This window comes from Phascolarctos cinereus, unplaced genomic scaffold, assembly GCF_003287225.1.
Source record: "Phascolarctos cinereus isolate Bilbo 61053 unplaced genomic scaffold, phaCin_HiC Scaffold_4;HRSCAF=312, whole genome shotgun sequence".
In the NCBI taxonomy this organism is placed as follows: Eukaryota; Metazoa; Chordata; class Mammalia; order Diprotodontia; family Phascolarctidae; genus Phascolarctos; species Phascolarctos cinereus.
Window position 1 is genome coordinate 211572699 of NW_027555847.1, and position 24079 is coordinate 211596777.

Genomic DNA, 24079 nt, shown 5'->3' on the forward strand with positions numbered 1-24079 from the left:
TTCTCATTCTATGACAAAGACAAATAGTTAAGATAAAGTACTGGTTTTGAATTTTGGGGCTGGGCCGGATGGGCAGACCTTCTGTCAGCCTCTGGATATGCCCTATGAACCCAGTGCAAATGGGAAGCCTGGGGAGGGTTGTATGTGCATATGTCAGACCTCCCAATATACAAATATCATTATCCCTCCACAAACAGACCACCATCTCTTTCAGAAACTAGTGAACATAACTAAATTCAGTAAGTTTTCTTTTTCTTTTTAAGGTAGTTAAAATGAAGTTGTCCAAGGGGAAAGAAAAACTGTTCCACATTATATTTTTCGGAGCAGCAAGGGTACCTTAGAGATGAGCTAACCTATGCTCCCTTGCCATATACAAGGTTGAGATGGAAGGCCCAGAGTGATTTAAATATCATCTTCAGGGTCACATAACCTGAGCCCAGGACCCAAGTGTATTACTTCTTGCAGTGCCCGTTCCAGCACATTGAAAGGCCTTCAGCTGAACATTTGACCAAATTTATTCACATTGATTAACAAAACCCAACCCAACCCAACCAACCAAACCCTAATTGTGAAGTTTCCCATCCAACCCTATCAAAAGTAACTTAGGAAATGAGAGGTCTGTAGGGTCCTATCAATGGGCAAAGCAGTGAGAAAGCACATATGGCATGCTCGCTGTTTGTGTTTGGTGTTTGGGGAGCAACAAAGCGAGGGGGCTTCTCGCCAAAGGATTGTTGAATCAGCCGTTTTGGGGGCCCGCCAGCGACAGGGTGGGCTGCCCGCGACAGTCCCAAGGACTGGCGAGCGCCCCGCGGACCACGCCAAGGCTCGCCGGTCAAACTCCACTTTCCTTGGACCCGAGGTGTCCTGCACCTCTCGCGACAGGGCCGGGAAAGGAAGGCGCTACTCCTGTCGCACCGGGACCGGGATAAGAGACAGCGCTCCTGTTACCAGGGCTGGGAGGGAGGCATGGCTTTTGGCACGCACAGGAGGAGAAAAAGAGGCATTGCTCCAGTCACCGTAGGGCTGAAACAGAAGACCTTGCTCATGTCACGCCAGGGCCGGGATAGGAAATATCGCGCTTGTCGTGATAGGGCAGTGAGGGAGGCATGGCTCTTGTCACGGACAGGCCGGGGAAGGAGGCCTCGATCTTGTCACAGTAGGGCTGAGATAGGAGACACTGCTCCTGTCACAGCAGGGCCGGGAAAGGAGGCATTGCTCTCGCCACCATAGAGCTCCGTGACCGACCACCTAGTTTTTCGTTTCCGAGTGGGTTGCCAGAAAATGTAGGGTTGGGGCTGGGGCCCGGGTCCGGCCCCACGCCCAGCCCCCAGGACCCCTCCCGGGACCCTCGCCCGCGCCAGGCCCGGCCTCGCGGCTGCCTCCTGTCACCCGTCACTGGGCGGGCCGGGCCGGCCGCGGTCACGTGACGATGGCGGCGGAGGGGCGGAGGGAGACGGGGCGGGGCCGGCGGCGGCCCGGGGGAGAGTCGTCGTCGCCGGCTGCGCTTGGAGGAGCCTAGATTCGGGGCTCCGGAGCCGAGCGCCAGGAGCCGCGAGCCGGGAGCCCCGAGCCGCGAGCCGACCTCCGGGCGCTGCCCCGAGCGGGCGACTCCCCGCCTGCGGCTGCTCCTGGTCCGGCCTGCAGCCCCGCGTCTTCCCGCGACGCGCCCTCCGGGGGTTCGGGCTCCCTGGAAGCTGGTGTAGCCCCAAGATGGATGAAGAAGGAGGAGGCGGCGGCGGAGGCGGCGGTGAGTGCCCCGAGCCCGGCAGCGGAGCGTCGACCCGGGAACCTCGGGAAGGGAACCGAGGGACCGAGGGATGGGGACCGAGGGCGCCGAGGGTGAGACCCGAGGGACGGGGACCGAGGGGCTGGGACGGGGACCGAGCCCAGGTGGGAAGGCATTGAGGGGCCGCAGGGACCGGCGCTGGACACTGGGGGGATGGAGCCAGACGTCTGAGAAAGTGGGGTGCAGGGGGCAGAAGAGGGGTTCAGGAGGCTGTGGGCACCGTAGACGAGGCAGCTTGGGGATAGCAGGAGATACCTGGGAACTCACGGGAAGTGGGGCAGGGGGCTGGAGCAGGAGGGTCTGGGAAGGTGAGGGGGGGGCTGGAGAAGGAGAATGTAGAAAGAAGGGTAAGGAGGGAGGGGACGAGAACAGAAAAAAAACAAGGCTGGAGAGTCCGGGAAACAAGGAAAAGCAGGAGGGGCGCGTTCGAGGTAATGGGGATTGTGGGCTGAAGGTGATTAGGGATGCCACAGTAAGATTACTCAGCTGGGGAGATGCAGTAATGAAGGGACCTCCAGGAAAGATCTGTGGGAATCGAGAGGGATCTGCAGAGAACTGCCCTATAAGGACTGGGGATAGATCTTAACAGTGAAAATAGAAGACCATGGCGGGTGTGTGTGTGTGTGGGGGGAGATAAGGAGAACCATGAGGAATGTCATTAAAATTGGGTTGGGATAGAGATGTCAGAGGAAAACCCTAATTTCTTCCATCTATTCAGGGAGAAGCCTGGTATTCATCCCTCCTCGTATTTCCCATGAGAAATTTCTTATTTCTTTTTAATCTTAGAGGATACTTTTCCTTTCCTTTTCCCCAAGACCATGACGGCAGGGTGGGGCCTGTCAAGCTCTGAGGGACATAAATATAAGTTTTTAGGCCATATAGTATAAGTTTTTATGTAGTCTATTTTTTTTTTACTCCAAGGTAAAGGGAAAGATGAAATGAAGGAAAAATAGGAAAATATTGACTTTGTTGTTTAAGGTATTTGAGTCATTAACACTGCTTAAAGGAACAGCAAGTACGAGAGGAGGTTTTATGTTTACTTATTCGTTGATCATTTGACATGTATAAAAAAGTTGGTGTTTCATAGAAAGAGAAAATAAATTCTCTCTGCTAACGGAGCTGTTAGGAGCTGTAGCAGGCAGGCCAGGTAGAAAGCAGGGCAAGGGAAAAAGAAGTTTTGGCCTCTGCCTTTACACTAGTAAAGTAGGTCTGTTGTACTTGGTGGGCATGGTCCAGTGATTTCTCTGCCTTTTCTCATTTTCTCCTTGATGTTTGCTGGAAGCTGTGTATTTGTCATAAATAAAATTTGAAACATTTTGTCTTGTCTCTTAAATACTAATGATGTAGTATGATCATTGTATTGATGTTTATCATTGAATTAAATTGGTATTCTCTGAATTGTATGAAGGTGATTAATTGAACAACTTTTAAAGAATTGTTGACATGTTATATCCTTTGTTATAGAGGAAAGAAAAGGAAAGCAAATTTGCAATTTAGGACCCTTCAAAGTATGACTCTTTTCATTTTTTCATATTTTCAACCCCTCGAAGCTTAGGAAGCTTGTTTTCTGATACTGATCATGGCTGCTTAGCTGTTGTCAGTACAAATAATCATCAGTAGTGTTGTAGAATGAGATGGTTAATCAAAGTGCCTGCTGAAATTTACAGTATAGAGGAAATGTGTTTGCTGAAGGAAGTAATGTTGCCATTAGTCTGAGAAATAGTTGGCATAAGCCATAAGAGTTCAAGTACATGCAATTAAAGCCAGGGACAGCTTTGTGACACCAAGTGGGTATGTTGTTTATAAAAGTTCTTTGGTGAGGAAGGAATCTAGTTGAAAAGCCTTTAACAGCCAAGCTGCCTAAACACACTATTGATGTTTTGGTGTGGGGTTTGTTTTGGGTGAGGAATCTATTCTTGGGGATAGACATACAGCTTGTAGTGAACCCAGGTTTTCCTGACTCCAAGTCAGGTCCTTTATCCACTATTCTATATTGCCTCTCAGCTGTTGAATGCTAAAACAAACTGTGATGTTAAATATGTACTTTGAAGTGTTGAAGGCATTTGGAATGTTTTAAAGATGTCATTGGATACAATTCAATAACCTTTTTTTGTGGGCAATATAGTGTACTGGAGAAAACAGTGGACTTGGGAGTTTGAAGATGGAGATGCCGATTTTGGCTCTGCCAGTTCCAATGTGACTGGGCAAGTCAGCCTTTCAAAACTTCAGTTTCCTCAACTGTAAAATGAGGGGATTAAACTATCTAATATTTATGGTCCCTTCCAGCTGTAGCATCCTGTGATTCTGATTTGTTTCGTCAAAAGTTATTTTCCGTGCTGTGTTGTGGAAGGCTCTTGTGTTTTTCCTTTTCAGCCTTATAATGCATAATTCTTATTAAATAAGATAATATTTTTCGAAACAAAACCCTTCATAACCTTCCCCTCCTCCTCTACATTTCCAATCTTCTTACACCTTATTCCCTGCTATGTCTTTGATTCAGTGGAATTGGGCTCCTTGCTGTTCCTCAAACATGATACTTCATCTCCCAACTCCAGGCATTTTCACTGAGTGTCTCCCATGCCTGGAATGCTCTCCCTCCTCATCCTCACTTACTGGCTTTCCTGGCTTCCTTTGAGTCCCAGCTAAAATCTTAGCCTTCTCCAGGAAGGTTTTCCCTTAATGCTAGTTTTTCCTCTCATGATTATTTCCAATTTATTCTGTATATATAGCTTGTTTGTACATAGTTATTTGCATTTTGTCTCTCTTGTTAAACTCCGAGGTCCTGGATAGCAAGGAGTGTCTTTTGCTTTCTTTGTATCTTCAGTGTTTAATACAGGGTTTGGAACATAGTAGGTGCTTGATAAATCTTTATTGACTGACTGGATCATAATTATATGCTGGCCACACTATAAATTAAATATGCTTACATTTAACTTTTCGCATGCCCGTTTTAAAAAGTTAATTCGCCTTCAAGTCAGTTCTTGACACAGTTATTAATGTATATCTAGCAGTGGATTTTTCTAATGACTTTCTTTAAAAAATCATGTTTTCTTCAAGTGGCATATCATAATCAGAGATGATGATTCATTAATGTAGCCCACTTTGAATTTTGAAAGTATTTTCAATTGTTTCCAAGGGAGGTCAGTTTTATTCCTGTTTAACAGATGGTTGATTTATCTGGTCATAAAATGAATCTTGGCAAAGTAAGGAGGAGAACTTAAAAAGTCTTCATTGGTAATGATGCATGGGCTAAAGGTCCTTGAAAATTGAACAGACTTGATTGATACTTTTGTAATGCAGCAAACCTTGAAGTTTGTCTAGTGTACATTTACTATCTTTTTCTCCTAAATGATAATCAGAGAGATGAGGTTGGTGTATATAGTAGTTGGAAGAAGGGTTAGGCAATTAGAAAAGGTGATGAGTGGGGTTCTGAAATTGTAAGGACAAATCACTGTATATATGTGGTATGTAACTTTTGGATTTTTCAGTTTCCTTAAAGGCTTTGTTGACTTTCAGATCCATATTGTTTCACAGTTGTTTTTCAAAAACTATCCTTAAACTATAATTCTGTATGACCAGATTGCCAACAATGTTCTGTTAATTGAAAAGGTGTCACAGAAAAATAATATGTGGCTAAGATACAAATGTCTTTATGTATAGTCCATTTTTCACTCTTCAAAGAGGAAGCTGTGAGCAAAAATGAATTATATAATGCTTTGCTTCCTTTAAATTCTTAAAAAGTAGACTTTATACTTATTTTTTTATACACTTGTTTTTAGTTCTTGGTATTTGCATAGAACATTGTTTTCTAGACTATATAATTTGAATCCTAACCTTTGGTTGAATTCTTTTTGTTATTGTATTTCTCATTATGGAGTTGATCCAGGGAATGTATAAGAGATTTGTTTCTTTTCTTTTTTCTTTTTTCCCCCAATTTCTTTGAAATTAGTTGAGCATTTAAAATGACTTTCATTTTGAATTGTTGATACAGAATTTTGATATTGATATTGACTTTAATATTAAATTGGTGATAAATAATTACATAGGAGCTAATTTTGTGTTTTTGGCAACTAATATACAGACAGTAAACTGGCTTTATAGAGTAACATGGGTAAGGTCAGGAATAATTTGTGATCTGCCAGTGATAAAGTATGATAATTTGGCTTATAATTTTCCCAACATAAATTTTTTGGGGTAACTAGGTTTATTTAGAAAAAAAAAAGCTTCTGGCAAAGCATAACTTTTTTTTTTTGGTTAGGCAGTGGGGTTAAGTGACTTGCCTATGGTCACGCAGCTAGTAAGTCTTATGTGTCTGAGGTCAGACTTGAACTCAGGTCTTCCTGGATCCGGGGCCAGTGCTCTATACACTGCACCACCTAGCTGTCCCCAAAGCATAACTTTTAAGAATCATGATTCCCTGTTTGTAATCTAGAAATGATGAAGCTTTTGAAAGGAAGGTAGAAGGAAAATAGGAGAATAGATACTAAGAATTTGAGAAATTAAAAGATATTAAATATTTTTGAGATGGTGGGAAAACTGTGAATAATCTAAATAAATACAAAGGCAGGTATGTTGATTAAGTACTTTATAAAGTACTTTTATGTAGGTAATCTCATTTGACCTCCACAACAGCCAGATGAGGTACATGCTATTATTATCCCTATTTTATAGGTAAGTAAACAGAGGTTGAGAGAGGTTAAGTAACTTGCCCAGGGCTGTACAGCTACTAAGTATGGAAGGAGGGATTTGTTCTCAAACCTTCATAATTGCAAGTCCAATGAACTAACTGCTGTCTACTGAACTAACTGCTTAAAATTTAAAAGTGAGAAGGAAAATATGTGATTTTTTGAACCTGAGATAGTTTTGTTATTAGCTAAACTATAAGTTTGTCTTATTTGTAATTATTAATTACTATGTTAGCCCTTATACTGATATGAAGCATATATTGTCTTTTGAAACTGGACTGAGAAGGAACCAAACTTCAATAGGTACTTAGATTAATATTAGGTTAATAATTAATGTTATTGAAAAAGGCTGTTACTTGTTTTAGTTAAGGTGCTTCAGAAGACTGTGGAATTTACCTTTACCAAGTCTTGATATGAAATTCAGTGCTTTATCCATTAAACTAAGTGAATTACTTCCAAATGTCTGAATAATTGATTTAATTTTTTAGTTTTCATATGTGTTTGGCATATGACAGAGCCTTACTCCACCTTTAAAATTGGGTTCTATGGGAAAATATAACACTCTGCATTTATTTTGGACAGCAGCACTTCCTCTTTCTGTGGACAGCTACATTTAAAACACATGCTCTTTGAGTGGAATCTGTGGTCCTCTGAGAATTGTCTGAAGAAGGAAATGGGTTGACCTATTTGGTTGCTACAAAATAAAAACAATCTTGTTTTCATTTTTGGTGGACATCTGGGATGCATTTATTATATTACATTCTAGAGGTTCTTTAAAACCATAATTTGATAATAATGGAGTTTCATTAATACTGTAACCATTTAGTTATTTCTACAGTTACAGTAAGTACTAGTGTAGCTGATAGACTGTCTAACTACTTTCCTAGAAAACATAATATATAGAAAACAGCTCTTAATCTGAGACTGTAAAATAGGATCATAATTTTCTTTTTTAAATAAAGACTTCATTTTGTTCTATTTTTATGGCACCTTGCTGTACACATAAATATGGTACATAGACAATAGAACAATAGGATTCTTTCATATATTCTAACACTGTATCATCTCCACAGCCTCTAAAAACAGTTCCTTAGGGATCTTTTTCAGTAAGTAGAATTTTAATAAGGCTTCATTGAGCATGTGCTTTTATAATTTTGGAAAGTCAGCTAGATTGCCTTTTTGGAGCATTATTTTGATAACTGATTTTTTTTCATATTATTTGATATCCACACATATATGAACACCTACACATATGTATTTTCCCTTGGTAGAAATCTGTTGAGTTTCATTCAGCAAATGCATAGATTCACATTTGCTGAGAAGCAAAATGCATTACACCTTAACAAGTATAATGATAGAGAGTAGTGCTCAAGTGTATTTTTAACAAAATATTAAAGATAGAACTTTTTTTTTAGTTTTTGGTGAAGAAAAAAATTAAAGAATAAACTGAAAAGTAAATTTTTCAAGTTTCACTAAATAAATTTTAATTTACCCGGATAAGAACAAATCAGACACATGACATAGAAGAAGCACAGTGTAATGCAAAGATGTCAAACTCAGGGCCACTCTGAAGTGCAGTCCAAACCAGATTAAAATGCAATTGGGAAATATTTAACAAAATAAGTAAAAATATAATACAATGTAGAAAATGCTAATTTATATTTTTTTTGGTTCATGTGGGTCTCAGGGATCTGTTTCAGTTTGATTTTGACACAACTGGTATAGTAGATAGAACATTGGAGTTGAAGTCAGGAGGACCTCAGTGTGAATCCTGCTTCAGATATTTGGTAGTTGTGTGACTTTGGGCAAGTCCCTTAAATTTTCTGGTTCTCAGTTTCCTCATCTTTGTAAAATGAGGAGATTGAACTTGATAACCTCTAAATTTTCTTCCAATTCTAAATAGACTCTGTGCTAGAATATGGAAAAATTGAAAGTTTTAGTGACTCACACTAAAATTTTGGCATATTCTCTCACTGAATTCATATTTTCCAAGTGACTTTTTGAGGAAAGACTTAACAAGCACCTGGTATCCCAGATGCAAGAATCTTCTCCTCTAAAGTTGCCTCCTATTTATTCTGTATGTATTTTGATGTACCTAATTTATTTACATATTGTTTCCCCCACTGGTATGTTAGCTCCTGGAGGGCAGAATTGTTTTTGCCTTTATTTGTCTTTTAGTATTTAGTATAGTATTTAGTAGAGTATTGCTTACACATAGTAAGCACTTACTAATATATTAATGAGGACATAAAATGCTGAAATGAAGTTCTTTTTCTCATTTATTTATATTTTAAAATTAGAGGTACCTCCTATTTGGATAATGCTATTTATTGGTTCAATTTTCTTGGCATCAGGGAGTCATTAAAATAATCCTATTCTTTCTATGGACTTTGAAAACTAAAGTTTTATAAAGCTCAACTTTTAAATTTTAAATACAAAGTCAGTCCACTATGCCTGGAGTTTACTCCCTCCCATCACCTTTGTCTCTTAAAATTTCTAGATTCCTTCAAGACCCAGCTCATTTGTATCTTCTTTGGGAAGCTTTTTCTGAACCCCTTACTTAGTTCTTAGTGCTCTCACCTTCCTCAAATTATATTTATTTATTTGGGTATGTGTTGTATCCACCAGTGAAATATAAGCACCTTGACATCAGGTATCATATTTCATCCTTGTCTTTTTATGTGCATAGGATAATGCCTTACAAATAGTAGGTGCTTAATAAATACTTGGTTAATTGGATTGAATAGCTGTTAACATGTACATGATATCCCTTGTGTAAGGGTCTAATAAAAGATTTTATTACCTTTTTGAAAAGTTACCCAAATTGTATTCTTTCCCTCCTTTTTGTAGTCCTTTCTTTAAATGTACTTCAGTCTAGTTTATTAATACTTTCTTGTTTATGTTCATTGATGATGACAAGCAGCCAGAAGGTACTTTTTTTTCCCTTCACCAGAAAGTTTGCTGGTATTCCCTCCATATTTGGCTTATATAATTGTTCTTTTGCCTCCCTAATTCTCATTAATTTGACTAGACAGGCAAAACATTTGTGGTATGTACACATGATAGATTTTTATTTATACACATGCACATAAACCTATGTATATATGTGTGTGTATATAATTGGAAAGAACATAAATTGAAAAGTTTTATGTGGGTCCTGCTATTACCTCAGCATTTAATTTTAAAATCTATTTTTTGCAGTCAGCCATCTTTTCCTACCTCTATCCTTCAATCCAACAAAGAAGTCTGGGTCTTTCACTTTTCCTCACCCTTTCTTTTAGCAGGTGATAAGATTCCTGGTGAGCAGCAAGCTGCACTACACTGTAGGATATTTGTTTCGGAAGTCAATGTTTCTGCCAGTTTTCTAGGCCAAAGTGTCATCTTCCTTCTCTGACTTCTTTGTAAAGCCTGGTACTATATTAAACAACTGTTTCATTCTTATGGGAGAGTCACACTGTCAGGGGCCACCCACTTGTAACTGAGGGAAGAGCTCATTCAGGAGACTTATCACGGTTGATTCCACTGCCAGGTATTTTGCTTGGCTCCCTTTTGAGAGTACATCTCCAGGAAGAAATTCTTTATTCTTATTTTCCTAGCTAGTATTTCTTTTAAGTTTTAGTTACCAGGAAATATTAGGCCAGATTGATGCCTGGAGCTCTCAGGGACTGATTTTACAGGATGAGCTTTTTCTTTAATTAAAGAGCACTAAAAATTAGTGGATTTTTAAGTTTTGAAACAGGCTGTCAGGATCAATCCAATTTCAATTTATTATAGGCACAAAGACCTGTCATAGTAAGTTGGAAAAACACTACAGGTGCAAAAAGTTACATTTCCATGGTGTCTTTTCATATTACATGAGATCTTTCTGCGCAATTTCTTATCCCATCAATTTACTCCACCATATAAATGAGCTTTCCATTTTTTCTTCAGCTGCTTATCTAAGTATAAAGATTATAGATCTAGAGCAGAAGGAAACCTAAGAGGACATCTAGTCCAATCCCCTCACTTTACACATGAGGAAACAGGCTCAGAGAGGTGAAGGGAGTTGGCCAAGGGCACACAGGTAATAAGTGTCAGAGTAAGGATATGAACCAAGTTCTCTTGATTCCAGAGCCAGACCTTCCCCATCCCCCTACGCCCTTCCCCAGTAGCACAATTTTATTGAAGTGTTTATTTTCTCTCCAGTGTTTCTAACGAAGAATTTCCTCCTCTCTGGGAGGATTATTTTAAATTTATTAGAAAGCTGAAAAAGTTGGTATATTATTCAATTCCTCCAAACTTTCCTATTTTGGATGAGGTCACCTCCATCCTCCCAGTCTCCTAGATTTATTGCCTTAGTGTCATCCTTGACTCTTCTCTTTCCTTCATCTTCCATATCCAAAAATATGTCTTTAAATATGTCTAAGGCTTTAGGTGCCACATCTCTCATATGAACCTATCCTGTTTCCTCTGCTGTATCAGCTCCCCCTCCCCCCCAATTTCAGGCCTTCAGCACATCTTAACTTTAGTACTGTAATAGCCTTCTAATTGTTTTTTCTGCTTCTATTCTCTCCTCTTTCCTACTGTTATTCTATACAGCTGCCAAAATAATATTACTAAAACACAGGTTTAACTATGTCATACCCTGCTCAGAAACCTTCATTGATTACTCTGTTTCCTCTGGGATAATCACAAAATATTCATTCTGACACTTAAGGTACTCTAAGATCTGGCTGTAATTTACCTTTTCAGATTTATTTAATATTATTTTTATAATAGATAGCATTTTTATAGCACTTTTAGGTTTACAAAGCACTTTACCAATATGATTTCATTTGATCCTCACAATAATCCTGTGAGGTAGGTGCTATTATTATTGTTATTATCCCCATTTTACAGATGAAGAAACTGAGGCATCCAGAGATCAAGTGACTTGCTCAGAGTCACACAGCTGGTAAACATCTGAGGCTAGATTTAAACTAAGGTTTACTTATTTTGAACTACTTCTCTTTGTGTGCTCTACATTCTAGTCAAATTATTCTCAGATCCAGAAATTCCATCTCTTATCTCTGTGCATTAGCACAGTCTATTTGCCAGGCCTGGAATTCACTCCTGACTCATTTCCATGTCTCAGAATTCTTCTTTCCAAGATCACCTCAGGTGCTACCTCTGTCATGAAGCTTTCCTGATTTTCCCAGTTGTTAGTGTTCTCTTCCTCCTAAAATTACCTTTTACTATACTTATTGATATACATATAGTGCCTTTCAAGTGGGAATGAAAGCTCCTTGAGGGCCTGGGGTAATTTGTTTTTACTTTGTAGCTCCAGTACCCAGGACAGTGCTTTGCATATTGTTGGCACTTAGTAAATGTTATATATCTGCTATGTGCTGGGCATAGACCAAGCTCCTGGAGGCACAACGATGGACAGATATTTGGACTGAATATTTTGCTCTCAAGGAACAGAAAGAACAACATATTTTGAGTCAGGAAAGACCTAAATTCAAATAATGCCATTGACCATGGGTGAATCACTTACCCTCTTTGATCCTTAATTTCCTTATCTTGTAGAAGTTGTTGTAAATTGATAAAATGAGATACTGTATACAAAATTCTTTATATACTGTAAAAATGATAGTAGCTACTATTATCATAATTACCATTAGTAGAGTAGAAGTAGGTATGCCTAACATATACTTTAATATTGGATGACTTTAATGCAAAAGTGAACATAGGGAAGGACAGTGAAAAGATATTGGAAAACATGGTTCAAGAGTAAGAAATGAGTGACTGATGGCTTGTAGATGTTACAGAAACTTTGTGTATGTGTATTATAAATACTTTCTTTAAGAATCAAGTTGGGAGGTACTAGATGTCTTGGGCATCAAATAACATCTCAGAAAGTGAAATTGAATATGATCTAACAGACAGGAAATAGACTGGTTATGGAAAAGTAGATTTGGAGTCAGAGGAACTGAATTTAAATTCTCTTTTTGCCACTCACTAGCTATTTGACCTTGGGCAATTTACTTGATCTCTTTGGCTCTAAATTTTCTCATTAGTAAAATGAAGGAGTTGGTTAAGATAACTTTTGAGTTCTTTTACAGCAATTGTTTGTGTATAGCCAGACCACAGATTTCTTAGAGCTAAGAATCAAAACCAAATTAAAATGAGTAAAAATGAGAAGATATCCGTCAAAATTGAGGTTAACTCCAACCTGACCTATTTAAATAATCTATTGACACTGAAATGGATAAAATAACAGACACTGACACAGACTAAAACTATTTCCTAAGGAGGACATCTAGGTGATCCAGTGAAAAGAGCAACCATGGTACCTGAAGTCAGTAAGACCTGAGTTCAAATTGGGCCTCAAAAACTTTCTAGCTGTGTGACTCTGGGCAAGTCACTTGACCTCTGTTTGTCTCAATTTCCTCTTTTCTGATCTGTAAAATGGGGATAATAATAGTACCTACCTTCCAGGGTTGTTGTGAGAATCAGGGCTTAGCACAGTGTGGGGCACATAGTAACTATATAAATTTTAGCTATTGTTTCTAAGGAGGCTTAAATGAAGTAAATCATTTGCTATAAGTAGAACAAAGGAGCAAAGAAACTAGCTTAGTCGGCAAACAATTGACAGATGAGATTCTATGACAGCCAGGTACAGCTTGGTTTAGAATATATACTCATTTATAAAATCTTAGGGATGGAGGGCAGTGAAAAATGATGAGCAATATTGTCTTATAAAACATCAAGAAGCAATGAAGTAAAAAAAAGTTTGTAGAAAGTTTGGCGAGAAACTCAGGCCAGCTTATCCCAAGAATATTTAAGGGTAAAAACTGGAAGAACAACAAATTATGACACTTGGAAGATATCTGTCAAAATTTCTATAACAAACATGACAGTGGAATCAACACTTTAGGACTCTACTATCATAGTCCCAAGGGTACTATATGAAGAAGTACAAATGGTTCTAAAGAAAGGCAAGCTAGGAAAAGCAGCTGGACTAGACAGATATATATAGGGGAGGTCCAAGATGGAGGCAGCACAATTTCAAGGGCATTTAGGGATTAATCCTTAAGATAACTGAAAAAAAAGAGAGGGTATCAAATGCTGGGAAAAAATTGTGGATAAAATAAACAATAGTGTTAATAAACAAAGGTGATCAAGAAAATATTAATAACTACCTATCTACATACCTACTTTTTCAACTTTGTAAAATCTTTATGATAATAAACTATATAGGCTGAAAGGACATGAGAACGAAACAGGTAAGATTGAGATGTAACTTATTATTAATAAAGAATTACAAAGGAGAAGTAGTATAAAGGATATTATAATCCAGTATAATTAGGAAAAAGAGGTGGACCAGTAATATGATGAAATTGCAGGATAACTTATGGATGTCTCATACATGTCAGTGATATCCATACTACGTTAAGTTATCTAAAGGAATGCAGTCAGCATGATTAGTGTACCTCTCTAGGGAATTTATGAGAGGATGTAGACAATGTCAGGTCTCATAGGAGGAGAAAGTGTGGATGGATTGTACTCTTAATAGCCACACTGATAAGATCATAGATCCACTGAAGCAAATAAAAAGTAGAAGGACGAGATCTGTGGACAAACAAATAACTATTGTACAAGTTAGAGTGAGATAAATTTGTAGGTGAGATCTAATAGAGATTTTCTAGCTGGGGAAATTCATGGGAAGAATTCATGGAGGAGGTAGGCTTTGAAGGAAGGAAAGGACTTCAGTAAAGTGGCAATGTGGAGTGAGTCTATTCTAAACATGGGAATGATGTGAACAACTGGGCAGAGGTGAGATAGGACATGAACAGTTAAGGAAAAAACTAATAATGCACTTTACCTGGAATGTAGTGTGTGCGAAGAGAATTAATGTGAGATAAGGATAGAAGGTTAGATTAGATGAGACTCATGCATTAAGAAGAATAACTTAGCAGAGATGTGAAGGATGTATTAGAGAGAGAAGAGCAGAGGCATGGACACCAGTTAGGAGACTATTGTAATATTCCAAATGAGAGGTCACAAATGTATAAGCTAGGGTGGTGGTATTGGGAATAAAAAGGAAGGGAGAAATTTGAGAGATTTTTAGAGCTAAAATTGCTGGGATTTAGCAATTGATTGGATGTAGATGGTTGAGGTGAAAGCAGAATTAAAGATGAATGGCTGTGATTTTGAGCCTTGGAAACCAGGAGAATGGTCATGCCATCAGCACAAATAGAGAAGGGCAGGTTATTCGTTTTATTTTGCACAAATTGAGTTTAAGATGTTGGCATGGTAGAGGTATCCAGTGGACAGCTGGTACAATAATAACATCAGTGGTAAAAATATTTTCACTATTCAGTACTATAGGCGAACTTTTCCCATGTTTTTACTTAATACTTCTTCACGGGTGATTCTGATGGAGGAATGAATGGTGCTAGAGAGGACTCCATTTTCTTAAATAGCCTTCGTCCTTTAGATGGGCTAAATCTGCTTAGGTTCAGTGATTCCTGTAGTCTAGAAAGGGATACTTTATGTCAAAATTATCTGTTTTTTTTTTCTCGTAGGTTAGCTTTTGAAAGCTGTATGGTTGATACTTTGATTGTTCTAACTGCCTTTGGTACAGAAAAATGAAGATTAATCATTTAATCAGTAAACATTTATTAAGCATCTACCATGTGGCAGGCACTGTGCTAAGTGCTAGGGGTACAAAAAGAGGCAAAAGATAGTCACTGCCCTCAAGGAGATTGCAGTCTGATAAGGGAGACAATGTGCAAGCAAATAATATACAGAGCAAACTATGTACAGGATAAATAGGAAGCAGTTAACACAGGGAAGGTCACTGGAGTTAACAGGGGTTGGGGAAGACTTCCTGTAGAAGGTGATATTTTAGTTGGGACTTAAAGGAAACCAGGGAGGTAGTAATTGGAGTGGAGGAGGGAGAATATTCCAGGCATGGGGGACAGCCAGAGAGAATATCTGGATCCTAGAGATGGAACACTTTGGTTGTATTCAAATGACTTTCTGGGGGTGTATATACTAGTCTCATTAAATATTTGAGTCTAAACATTGTTTTTTGAGCCAGTGTTTATATATAGTGTCTAAAATAAATACCTGCAGTTCTTTTGTCACATGCTACGCAGAGTTGGTTAGAGGCCTTTTGTGTTTATAGTTTTTGAATGAGTGAATATTTGGAAAAATTGATTAGATATGTCTTTTTGAAGCAGTTACATGTACAGGTAGAATAGATTAGTGCTGTGTTCTTTCATTTTGCTGCTTTTTATTTAGAAACCATAGTTCCTCTTTGAATCTTTTACCTGGATCCAAGAAGTTATATTCATTTCTGTGGGAAGCATGGCTCAAACTGGTAACTAAAAAGAGTTACTTTTAAAGCTCAAATGTCAGTGGAGTGTGTGGGTGGGTGAATTTGGAAGGGATATTCACAATGGTATGTTAGACTTAAACCCATATGGAAATGATTAGTTTTCTAGTTTTATGTAGTAAAGGTTTTATTTTAAAATTTTGCAAATGCATTTTAAAAAATGAATGTTCAGAGTTGAAAATTCAGTTGAGAAAATGCATTTACATAGTACAAAAGACAAATGTTTCTGGCATATCCTTGGATGAAGAACAAATCTTAAATCTCTAAGGAAAAAAGTTCTTCCTTTCTCTTCCTCCCTCTCCCTCCCTCTCCCTCCACTTTCCTATTGGATTTTTAAAAATGCAATTTAAGCTTCAGCTGGGACTAATACAGGATCCAGCTGTAACTTTTTGTTGTTGTTCACATGTCCGGTGGTGGTCAAACCAAAGACATTGTATGAAAATTTAATAAAGGAAAGGGCAGGGTGGGAAAAAAATGACACTCTTTAAAAGTATGTAATAAAAAGCTACAGGAAGTAGTCTCAATTTCAGACCTCTGATTTGAATCTCATCCTGAAATACTTATTTTGTTTGTTATTGTGGTTTAGTGAAAGAACATTGAACTAAGAATCAGGAGTAGGTTCAAATTTTGCCTTCATCACTTACTAGTTGTGTGACCCTGGGCAAGTTAGCCCTTCTCTCTAATATGCCTCATTCATAAAAGAAAGGTGCCAAATAATATGATTTCTGAGATCCTTTCCAGCTCCAACATTTTCTGATGCCTTTTTTCCTTTAGTAGGATTATATATAGACATGTATATGTACGTGTATGCATATACACACATACGCATACAAGTAGAGTGCACACAAAATTAGCAAACTGTTTAGGATGGGAAGCAGAAGATACTAACTTATGAAAAGCAATAAGTCCCACTGAATTTGAAATGCTATTCTATTAACATAAAAGGAAGGAAATGGTGTCTAATGTTGGATATATCTTGGACTCTAGATAAGAAAGCAAGGCTCAATTTTCTTAAATTAGTTCAAAAGTATCTATCTATACAGAGTAGAGAAAGTTCATAAGAAGAATGAAAGTAATGGTTTAGTTAAAAGGATTTAAAAAAGCACATTGCAGTAACATAATTACTATAAAAGTCCTTTTATCAAGACTCAAGTTTGGGAGAAGCAGCATGGTATAGTGAATATAGTGCTGGATCTGAATTTCTAAAGGTCTGCCTTCAAATCCCAGCTCAGACTCTTATTTGCTAAAGGTCTCTGGGCAAGTCACTTAACCCTTCTGGGCCTCAGTTTCCTTATTTGAAGGTGAGGTAGTTAGAAATTACAAACTGTAAGGTCTATTCCAGTTTTCAATTAGTGATTCTATGATTCCTTTAACTGAAGATGAATTATATACTTTAACATTATTTTTGGTGAGTAATACAATTAAAAACTAGTGTTTCTGTGTACTTTTTTTGTCTTAGAAACATTTTGTGCTTGTTTTATGTTAAGGAGGCCAGCTCTCTCAGGTTTCTTGTAATTGCAGCCAGACATCCGGTTTAGGGAACTATTTGAGAGCGATGCTCATGTGAAGAAATTGTACAGCCCTTTAGTAATCTGCTGATTTTATTCTTCCTTTTGTATGGAATTTTGTAGGTAAATTTCCTTGAAATCTCAGGCTGCATTTTCAAGTGATCTTCTTGGGTTTATGTGGCCCAAGGTGTTAGTACACTGACTGATGAAATTAGGATCATAGCAATCAAAGCATGTTAGGTAGTTACTTGAGAATTGATTAATCAGAATAAGAAAAATTGAAACTAGTTTTGAAATCAGAAACATTTTATAACCTTTAAGGTGACTTTCCTCCAGCCATCTATCGTTTTTAAACAAAAGAGCCCTGTTTAAAAAAAGATGAATGGATTGACAAAGTACTTCCCTCACTATACTCTCAGTTCCAGAGCTCCAGAATTCCTTGTAGCTATAACAGTAAAGAGTTAAAAGGGTGAGAAGCTGTTAACTTCCAAATAAGGTTGTATCTATGCAAAGTATCTATACAATTTTATGTATCGTCAGAATTGGGATTTGGTATTAGTTGAAGAGTATTTTAGTTAAAGAAGGAAGCAAGCATTTAATAAGTACCTACTATTTTTCAGGCCTTTACAAATATTATCTCATTTGATCTTCACAAAAATCCTAGGAGGTAGGTGCTACTATTGTTCCCGTTTTACAGTTGAGGAAGCTGAGGCAAACAGGGTTAAGTGACTTGTCCAGGATCACACAGCTAGTAAGGTTTGAACTCAGGTCTACCTGATTTCCAGGAAGAGCACTGTATCCACTTCACCACTTAACTGCCTAAGAGTAGATGAAAATAAAGGTTTGCCAGAGAGCCTACTAACCATCATCTCATGGTGTTGGGTTAGGGGATTTAATAATAATAATAGTACCTAAAATTAATATAGCACTATAAGGTTTGCAAAGCACTTTATATAGGTTACCTTGTTTGATCTTCACAACTCTGAGAGCTAGGTGTTATTATTTCCATTTTGAAGATGGGGAAACAGTTAAGAGAGGTTAAGTGACTTGCTCATCCAATTTGTAAGTGTTGGAAGCAGCATTTGAAGTCAGGTTTTCTGACTCAAAGGCTAGCATTGTATTTACTACATCACTTATCCAGTTAAAAGGACCTTTGATGCAAGGTATCTGCCATTTATATGTGTTTTCCAGTTGTCACTATCTCTTCCTTGGCAAGTTTATTTCATTAATCATTTGGAAGTCAACATGAAACCTTCCATCTGTACTGTTGTAATATCCTGATTAGAAATGACAGGAGCAATATAGTTGCATTTGAAGTGGGACCATGTTGCCTAGAGAAAAATCTTTGTTCTGTTTGAGGGCATTGAATTTGCAGAGAAACTTTTTTCTCAAGAGAGCTTTTTTGAAAATCTGCTTATAAGCTTTATGGACTTCTCTTTTGTCTATTGATGTTCCTAGGACAAATTGTTCAACAAGGTTTTGCCTTGTTGCCTTTCACTCTATAGTGAAAAAAAAAGATTTAAAACCTATAGGGTTATTTTTCAAATGGTTATGGAACAGGGCAAGGTGTAGGCAGAAATGGGTAGGGATAGTGTACATATTTTCATTGTCATTTTTATAATTTAAAAGATAGCTTTTTTTGTTTTTATTTTTTTCCTATGTGCCTGAGGTGGGAGGGAAGAATTTGTTAGGAAGCAGATTTTTTGGGAGCAATTTTTTTATGTTATAGTAATATCATGCTATAAAAAGAAAAGGTTTTTGTTGTTCATTTTTTGGAAACGTCTTTATGGGGACCACCCAATTTCAACAAAATATTTTTTTTTCAGGTTTTATTATATTCACTGAACCCAGTCCTACTTTTATGAACCAAAGAGCCTAGCAATATGCACTGTCAGGCATACAAGGGAGGAAACCCTATCCTGGATCTAATCTTGGATTATGTTCTCAGACTGGATTTATGCCCAGGTCAGAAAAATAATTCCTTACCTGGATCTCAGGAGCTCTGAAGTTACCCAAAGCATTTTCCTTTGGTGTCTCAAAAGTAGTATAAGGAATCCGCTTTATAAAAGGAAAGAGCAACTGTAACCTGGCCAAAAGAATGTTCAGTCACATGAAGCCCCTAACTTATTTCTGACTGATAAATAACAGGCAAGTCACAGCACTTTCCTGAACTTCAGTTTCTTCTTCTGTAAAATGAGAGAGTTGGGATTGATTCATTGAGAATTTGTAGCTGTAGGAACACTGTGCCCTTTGGCAATTTGTGCTGTACAGTCAGAGGTGTCAAATACCAGTGACCAGAAACAGATTAAAATGTAATTGAGGAATATTTAACAAAATAAATAAAGATATAGTAGAATATAGATAATGCTAATGTGTGGTTTTCTAAGTCAGTATGCTGCCTTCAGGGATCCTTATGCATAGTTTAGTAGTCTTGCCTTTCTATTTTAGTCTGATACTACTGCTATATGTGTTGAATGAGCAATGTTGTCCTTATATAGAGTCATTCTGCTTATTTATTAGAATTTATTAATCTTCCCATTCTTCTTTTTCTTACTTGAAAACATTCTGGCTGTGTCTTCATGTACTTATGATTGCCTAACCTGTATTTTATTTTGAATCTGAGTCAACATTTTATATTTCGAAATAATATTTTTCTGTAGTGCCCTCTTCAGAGATCATGGATGTGGAGCTGGAAGGAACCTTAGAAGTTCAGCCCTCTTATTTAACAGATTCCAGAGAAACTGAGTTAACTTACCAGAGGTCATGTACTTAATGGCTCACCTGGGATTTGAACTTAGGTTCTGTGGCTTAAAATAAAGCATTTAAAAAAACAACTGAACTTCAATTTTATTTTTTCAGCTCTGAATTCTCTTCCTCCCATATCTCCTCCTCTCCACTGAAAAAGCAAGAAAAACAAAGTTATAAATATGCATGGTCAAGCAACACAAAATCTGTTATTAGCCATTGTCTAATATATAGGGAGGTATTTATTCATATATATATGCATGTATGTACATATATGTGTGTATATATGTTTCTCTGAAACTGTCCCCTTAATTTTTTATAGCATAGTCATATTCCATCGTATTTATATATCATAACTGGTTCAGCCATTCCCAAATTTTTATAGATACCCCTTTCAGTATTATTTTTACAGCATCATTGTGCCTTTTAAGTCTTACTTTTATAAATAGTGCCATATAACTTACTGTAATATCATAACTAGTGAGTTTTTATTGCATGTCCAAAGGGTGTCTGTTATCACACATTGATTATTGGAGAACAGTAGCATGAGTAATTTAAAAAATATTTCAGTTTGTTTTTGGAATTTCTGTATTTATATTAAAGTATGGATATTCTTGGCTTTCTGAAAACCAAAAATAATGACACCACACTTTAAAGATATAGCTCTCCAACTTTCTTACCTTCTTGTTCAGATCAACTTTTTTTGCTCCTGAATGTAGCAAATAGCCACAGCACTCTTCCAATTGATGGAATTTGGTGAATCTAGGTAAGTTTTCTACAACATTCCCCTGACCTAATAATAGTTCAGTGATCTGGTTATTAAAGGAAATGGCATTAATTTGGTGTGACCTTTTCTTTGTTGAACCTATGCTGGCTTCCTTTTCTAGATATTTACTAACTAGTCTGCTCTATATCTGAAATCCTATAATCTTATAAAGAATGTATTCTGGAATTTTTCCAATAATAAACCAAAGTCGAGTTCACCATCCTAAAGTTTTCAAATTACACACTCTTCCTTTTGTTGAAAATTAGTCCTCTCCACCTCAGTCCATAGTGTCTTTCCTGTTCTCCATGATCTTTGAATGATCACTCTAAGTGGCTTATTAATCATATCTCCTAGCACATCTGAAGTAGAACAGGCTCTCTTTCTAACCTTGTTATTTCACCATTTTCTTAGGACAAAGGGAAAGTTCTTTGGGCCCATAAGGCTTTTTTTCTAGCTTTTGCTAAACCAAACTGGTCCTTTTTATGCCAGTAAACAATGTATTCAATTAAGTAGAATAGTTATTAATGCCAATAAGAATTTGAAAACAAGATTGAGAGTTAATTGTACTAGGCATTTGAATGTACAGGCTTGATTTACTGTGGGCAGTGATTTTTTGCAAAGGTAAAGGAATGATATTTTCTGGTTCCTTTTCTAGCTTATTATCTACCTTTGTTTTTCTTCAGTTTCTATATTTGCATTATTTCCAAGATAGAGGAATGTTAAAGGATCCTGGCCCCAATGTACTTTCACAGAATAGTTGAAACTCTTCAGTGTTCTGGAGTTGCTTTGGTTGACAGCAGTTACCTATATAACTACCTGAGATTGATAGGTCTATAGGAGAACTATCTCAGAATGTTTCAATATTTTAATAGTAGCACTGTCAGGTAGCAAGGAGCAGCTACAATACTACTTTCTTTAGTTACCATAACTTTTGAATGGATTGTGTGATTCATTGGTGTCCTTGTTAGGTCAAAAGAAAGGAAGAGACCTTTACCGTGTTGGGTGGAACTCTTCTGGTGAATTTATGGGAAAATGTGGAGAGAGTTGCAACTGATTGGTGGGCGTGGATGGGTTACAGTTTGCATCACTGAAGGGAACAAAAAATATTACTAATGAACATAACCTTTTGGATATTAAATATTGAGGCAAATTTCATTATAATTGATTAAGACCAGTGTTTTGGCCTGTTGACCATTTTGCATGCTGACTCTGTTGTCCAGAATGTTGGCTATCCCTCCCACTTGTGTGTTATGTGCAAATTTGATAAGCATAGCATCTGTGCCTTTGTCTAGGTCATTTACAAAAGTATTAAATAATGCAAAGGGATGAATCAGATCCCTAGAAGCCTCTCTCCAAGTTGGTCTTAACCCATTAACAACTATTCCCTAGATTTAGTCAGCTAGCCAGCTCCAAATCCACCTAACAGTGCTATTGTGTAGCCCATATCTTTCTATCTTGAACAGAAAGATAGCAAGAAAAACTGTCTGATGCTTCGTTGAATCTAGGTAAACTTTCTACAAAATTTCCTTGACCTAATAATATTTTAATGATCCTATCATTAAAGGAAATAGCATTAATTTGGTATTACATATTCTTGTTGAACCCATGCTGTCTTCCTTTTCTAGATATTTACTAACTAGTCAAGTTTTATACTAAAACCCTATAATATCATTAAAAATAATTCTGAAATTTTCACCACCCTACAGTTTTCAAATTACACCCTCTTCCTTTTATTGAAAATCACTCCTCTCCAGGTGTCAGTAGTGTCTTTCTTGTTCTCCATGATCTTTTCAGTGATCACTGACAGTAGCTTATCAGTCACATATGCTAGTTCTTTCACTACCCCAGGTCCATTTGGATCTTGTGAATGGAACTCATCAAGGGATGGTAGATGCTTTCTTTTCATTCCATATTTATCTTGAGTTTCAACTTCCTATTAGCCATTTTTGTTTTATGCTTTCTCACCCAAAGGTTATTTTTCTTGGCAGAGAAAGCAAAATAAAAAAATATCAAAAATTGGGAAGTTCTTTTTTCTCCCTATCATCTATTATTATGCCATACAACTTGAGCTGAGATCCTGTTCCCTTTTTTTTATTCTTATTTTCTCCAGAACAATGAAAATAACCCCTTTTCGTTGATCTTGGCATTCCTTGCCAGACTCATCTCATTCTGAGCTTTAACACTCCTGACACTTTTTTTTTGTCAATCAGTAAGCATTTATTAAGCACCTATATGCCAGCCACTGTGCAAAGCACTAGGGATACAAAAAAAGGCCCCTTGAGGGGTTGACAATCTATTATTTATTTTTTAAATTCAATTTTATTTTCAGTTCCAAATTATCTCCCTTCTCTGTCCCTCCTCCACCATTGAGAAGGCAAGAAAAACAAAACCCATTGCAGATATATATGGTCATGCAAAATAAATTTCCGCATTAGCCATGTTCCTGCCCCTACCCCCCCTCCAAAAAAAAGAGAAGCAAATGTACTTCAGTTTGTACTCTCAAATCTATCTGGACATAGTATGTTTCATAAAGAATCCCTTGGAATTAAGGATTCATAATGAAAAGTGCCATCCACCTCCAGAGAGAGAACTGCTGAACTCTGATTACAGATTAAAGTATGGTTTCCTTTCACTTTCTTTTTTTTTCTTGCTTTTTTTTGCATTATGGCTAATGTGGAAATATGTTTTGTGTAATTTCATATATATATATATATTTTGGGGGGGTTAGGCAGTGGGGTTAAGTGACTTGCCCAGGGTCACACAGCTAGTCATTCTTATGTGTCTGAGGTCGGATTTGAACTCAGGTCCTCCTCAACCCAGGGCTGGTGCTCTATCCATTGTGCCACCTAGCTGCCCCCTGTAATTTCATGTCTATAATGGGTGTTGTATTTCTTGTATTATCAGTGGTAGAGGAGGAAGTAGAGGGAGGAAAAGGATTTGGAACTGAAAATAAAAATTTTTAAAAAAGAATGCATTGGAATTGTGTTGGTCATTGTATTGATCAGAGTGCTGAGTTTTTCAAAGTTGATTATCTTTACAGTATTGCTGTCATTGTATAGATTGTTCTGGTTCTACTTACTTCACTCTGCGTCATTTCATCATTTCCCAGCCTTTCCCAAAACCATCCCCTCATCATTTCTTTTTTTTTCTTTTTTTTTTCTTTTTGGTGAGGCAATCGGAGTTAAGTGACTTGTTCAGGGTCACATAGCTAATAAGTGTCAAGTG

General features: G+C 37.4%; 1 protein-coding gene across 3 annotated transcripts in view; it reads left to right on the forward strand.

Annotated features, from left to right (window-relative positions):
* Positions 1–1455: 1455 nt before the first annotated feature.
* CYTH3 (cytohesin 3) overlaps positions 1456–24079 on the forward strand; it is a 145539-nt gene continuing 122915 nt past the window's right edge. For all 3 annotated transcript variants that reach the window (XM_078152900.1, XM_020965339.2, XM_078152901.1), the window contains exon 1: positions 1456–1747. In XM_078152900.1, coding sequence (XP_078009026.1) covers positions 1711–1747 — 37 coding nt within the window. In that variant the 5' untranslated portion in view covers positions 1456–1710. The remainder of the gene's footprint in view (positions 1748–24079) is intronic.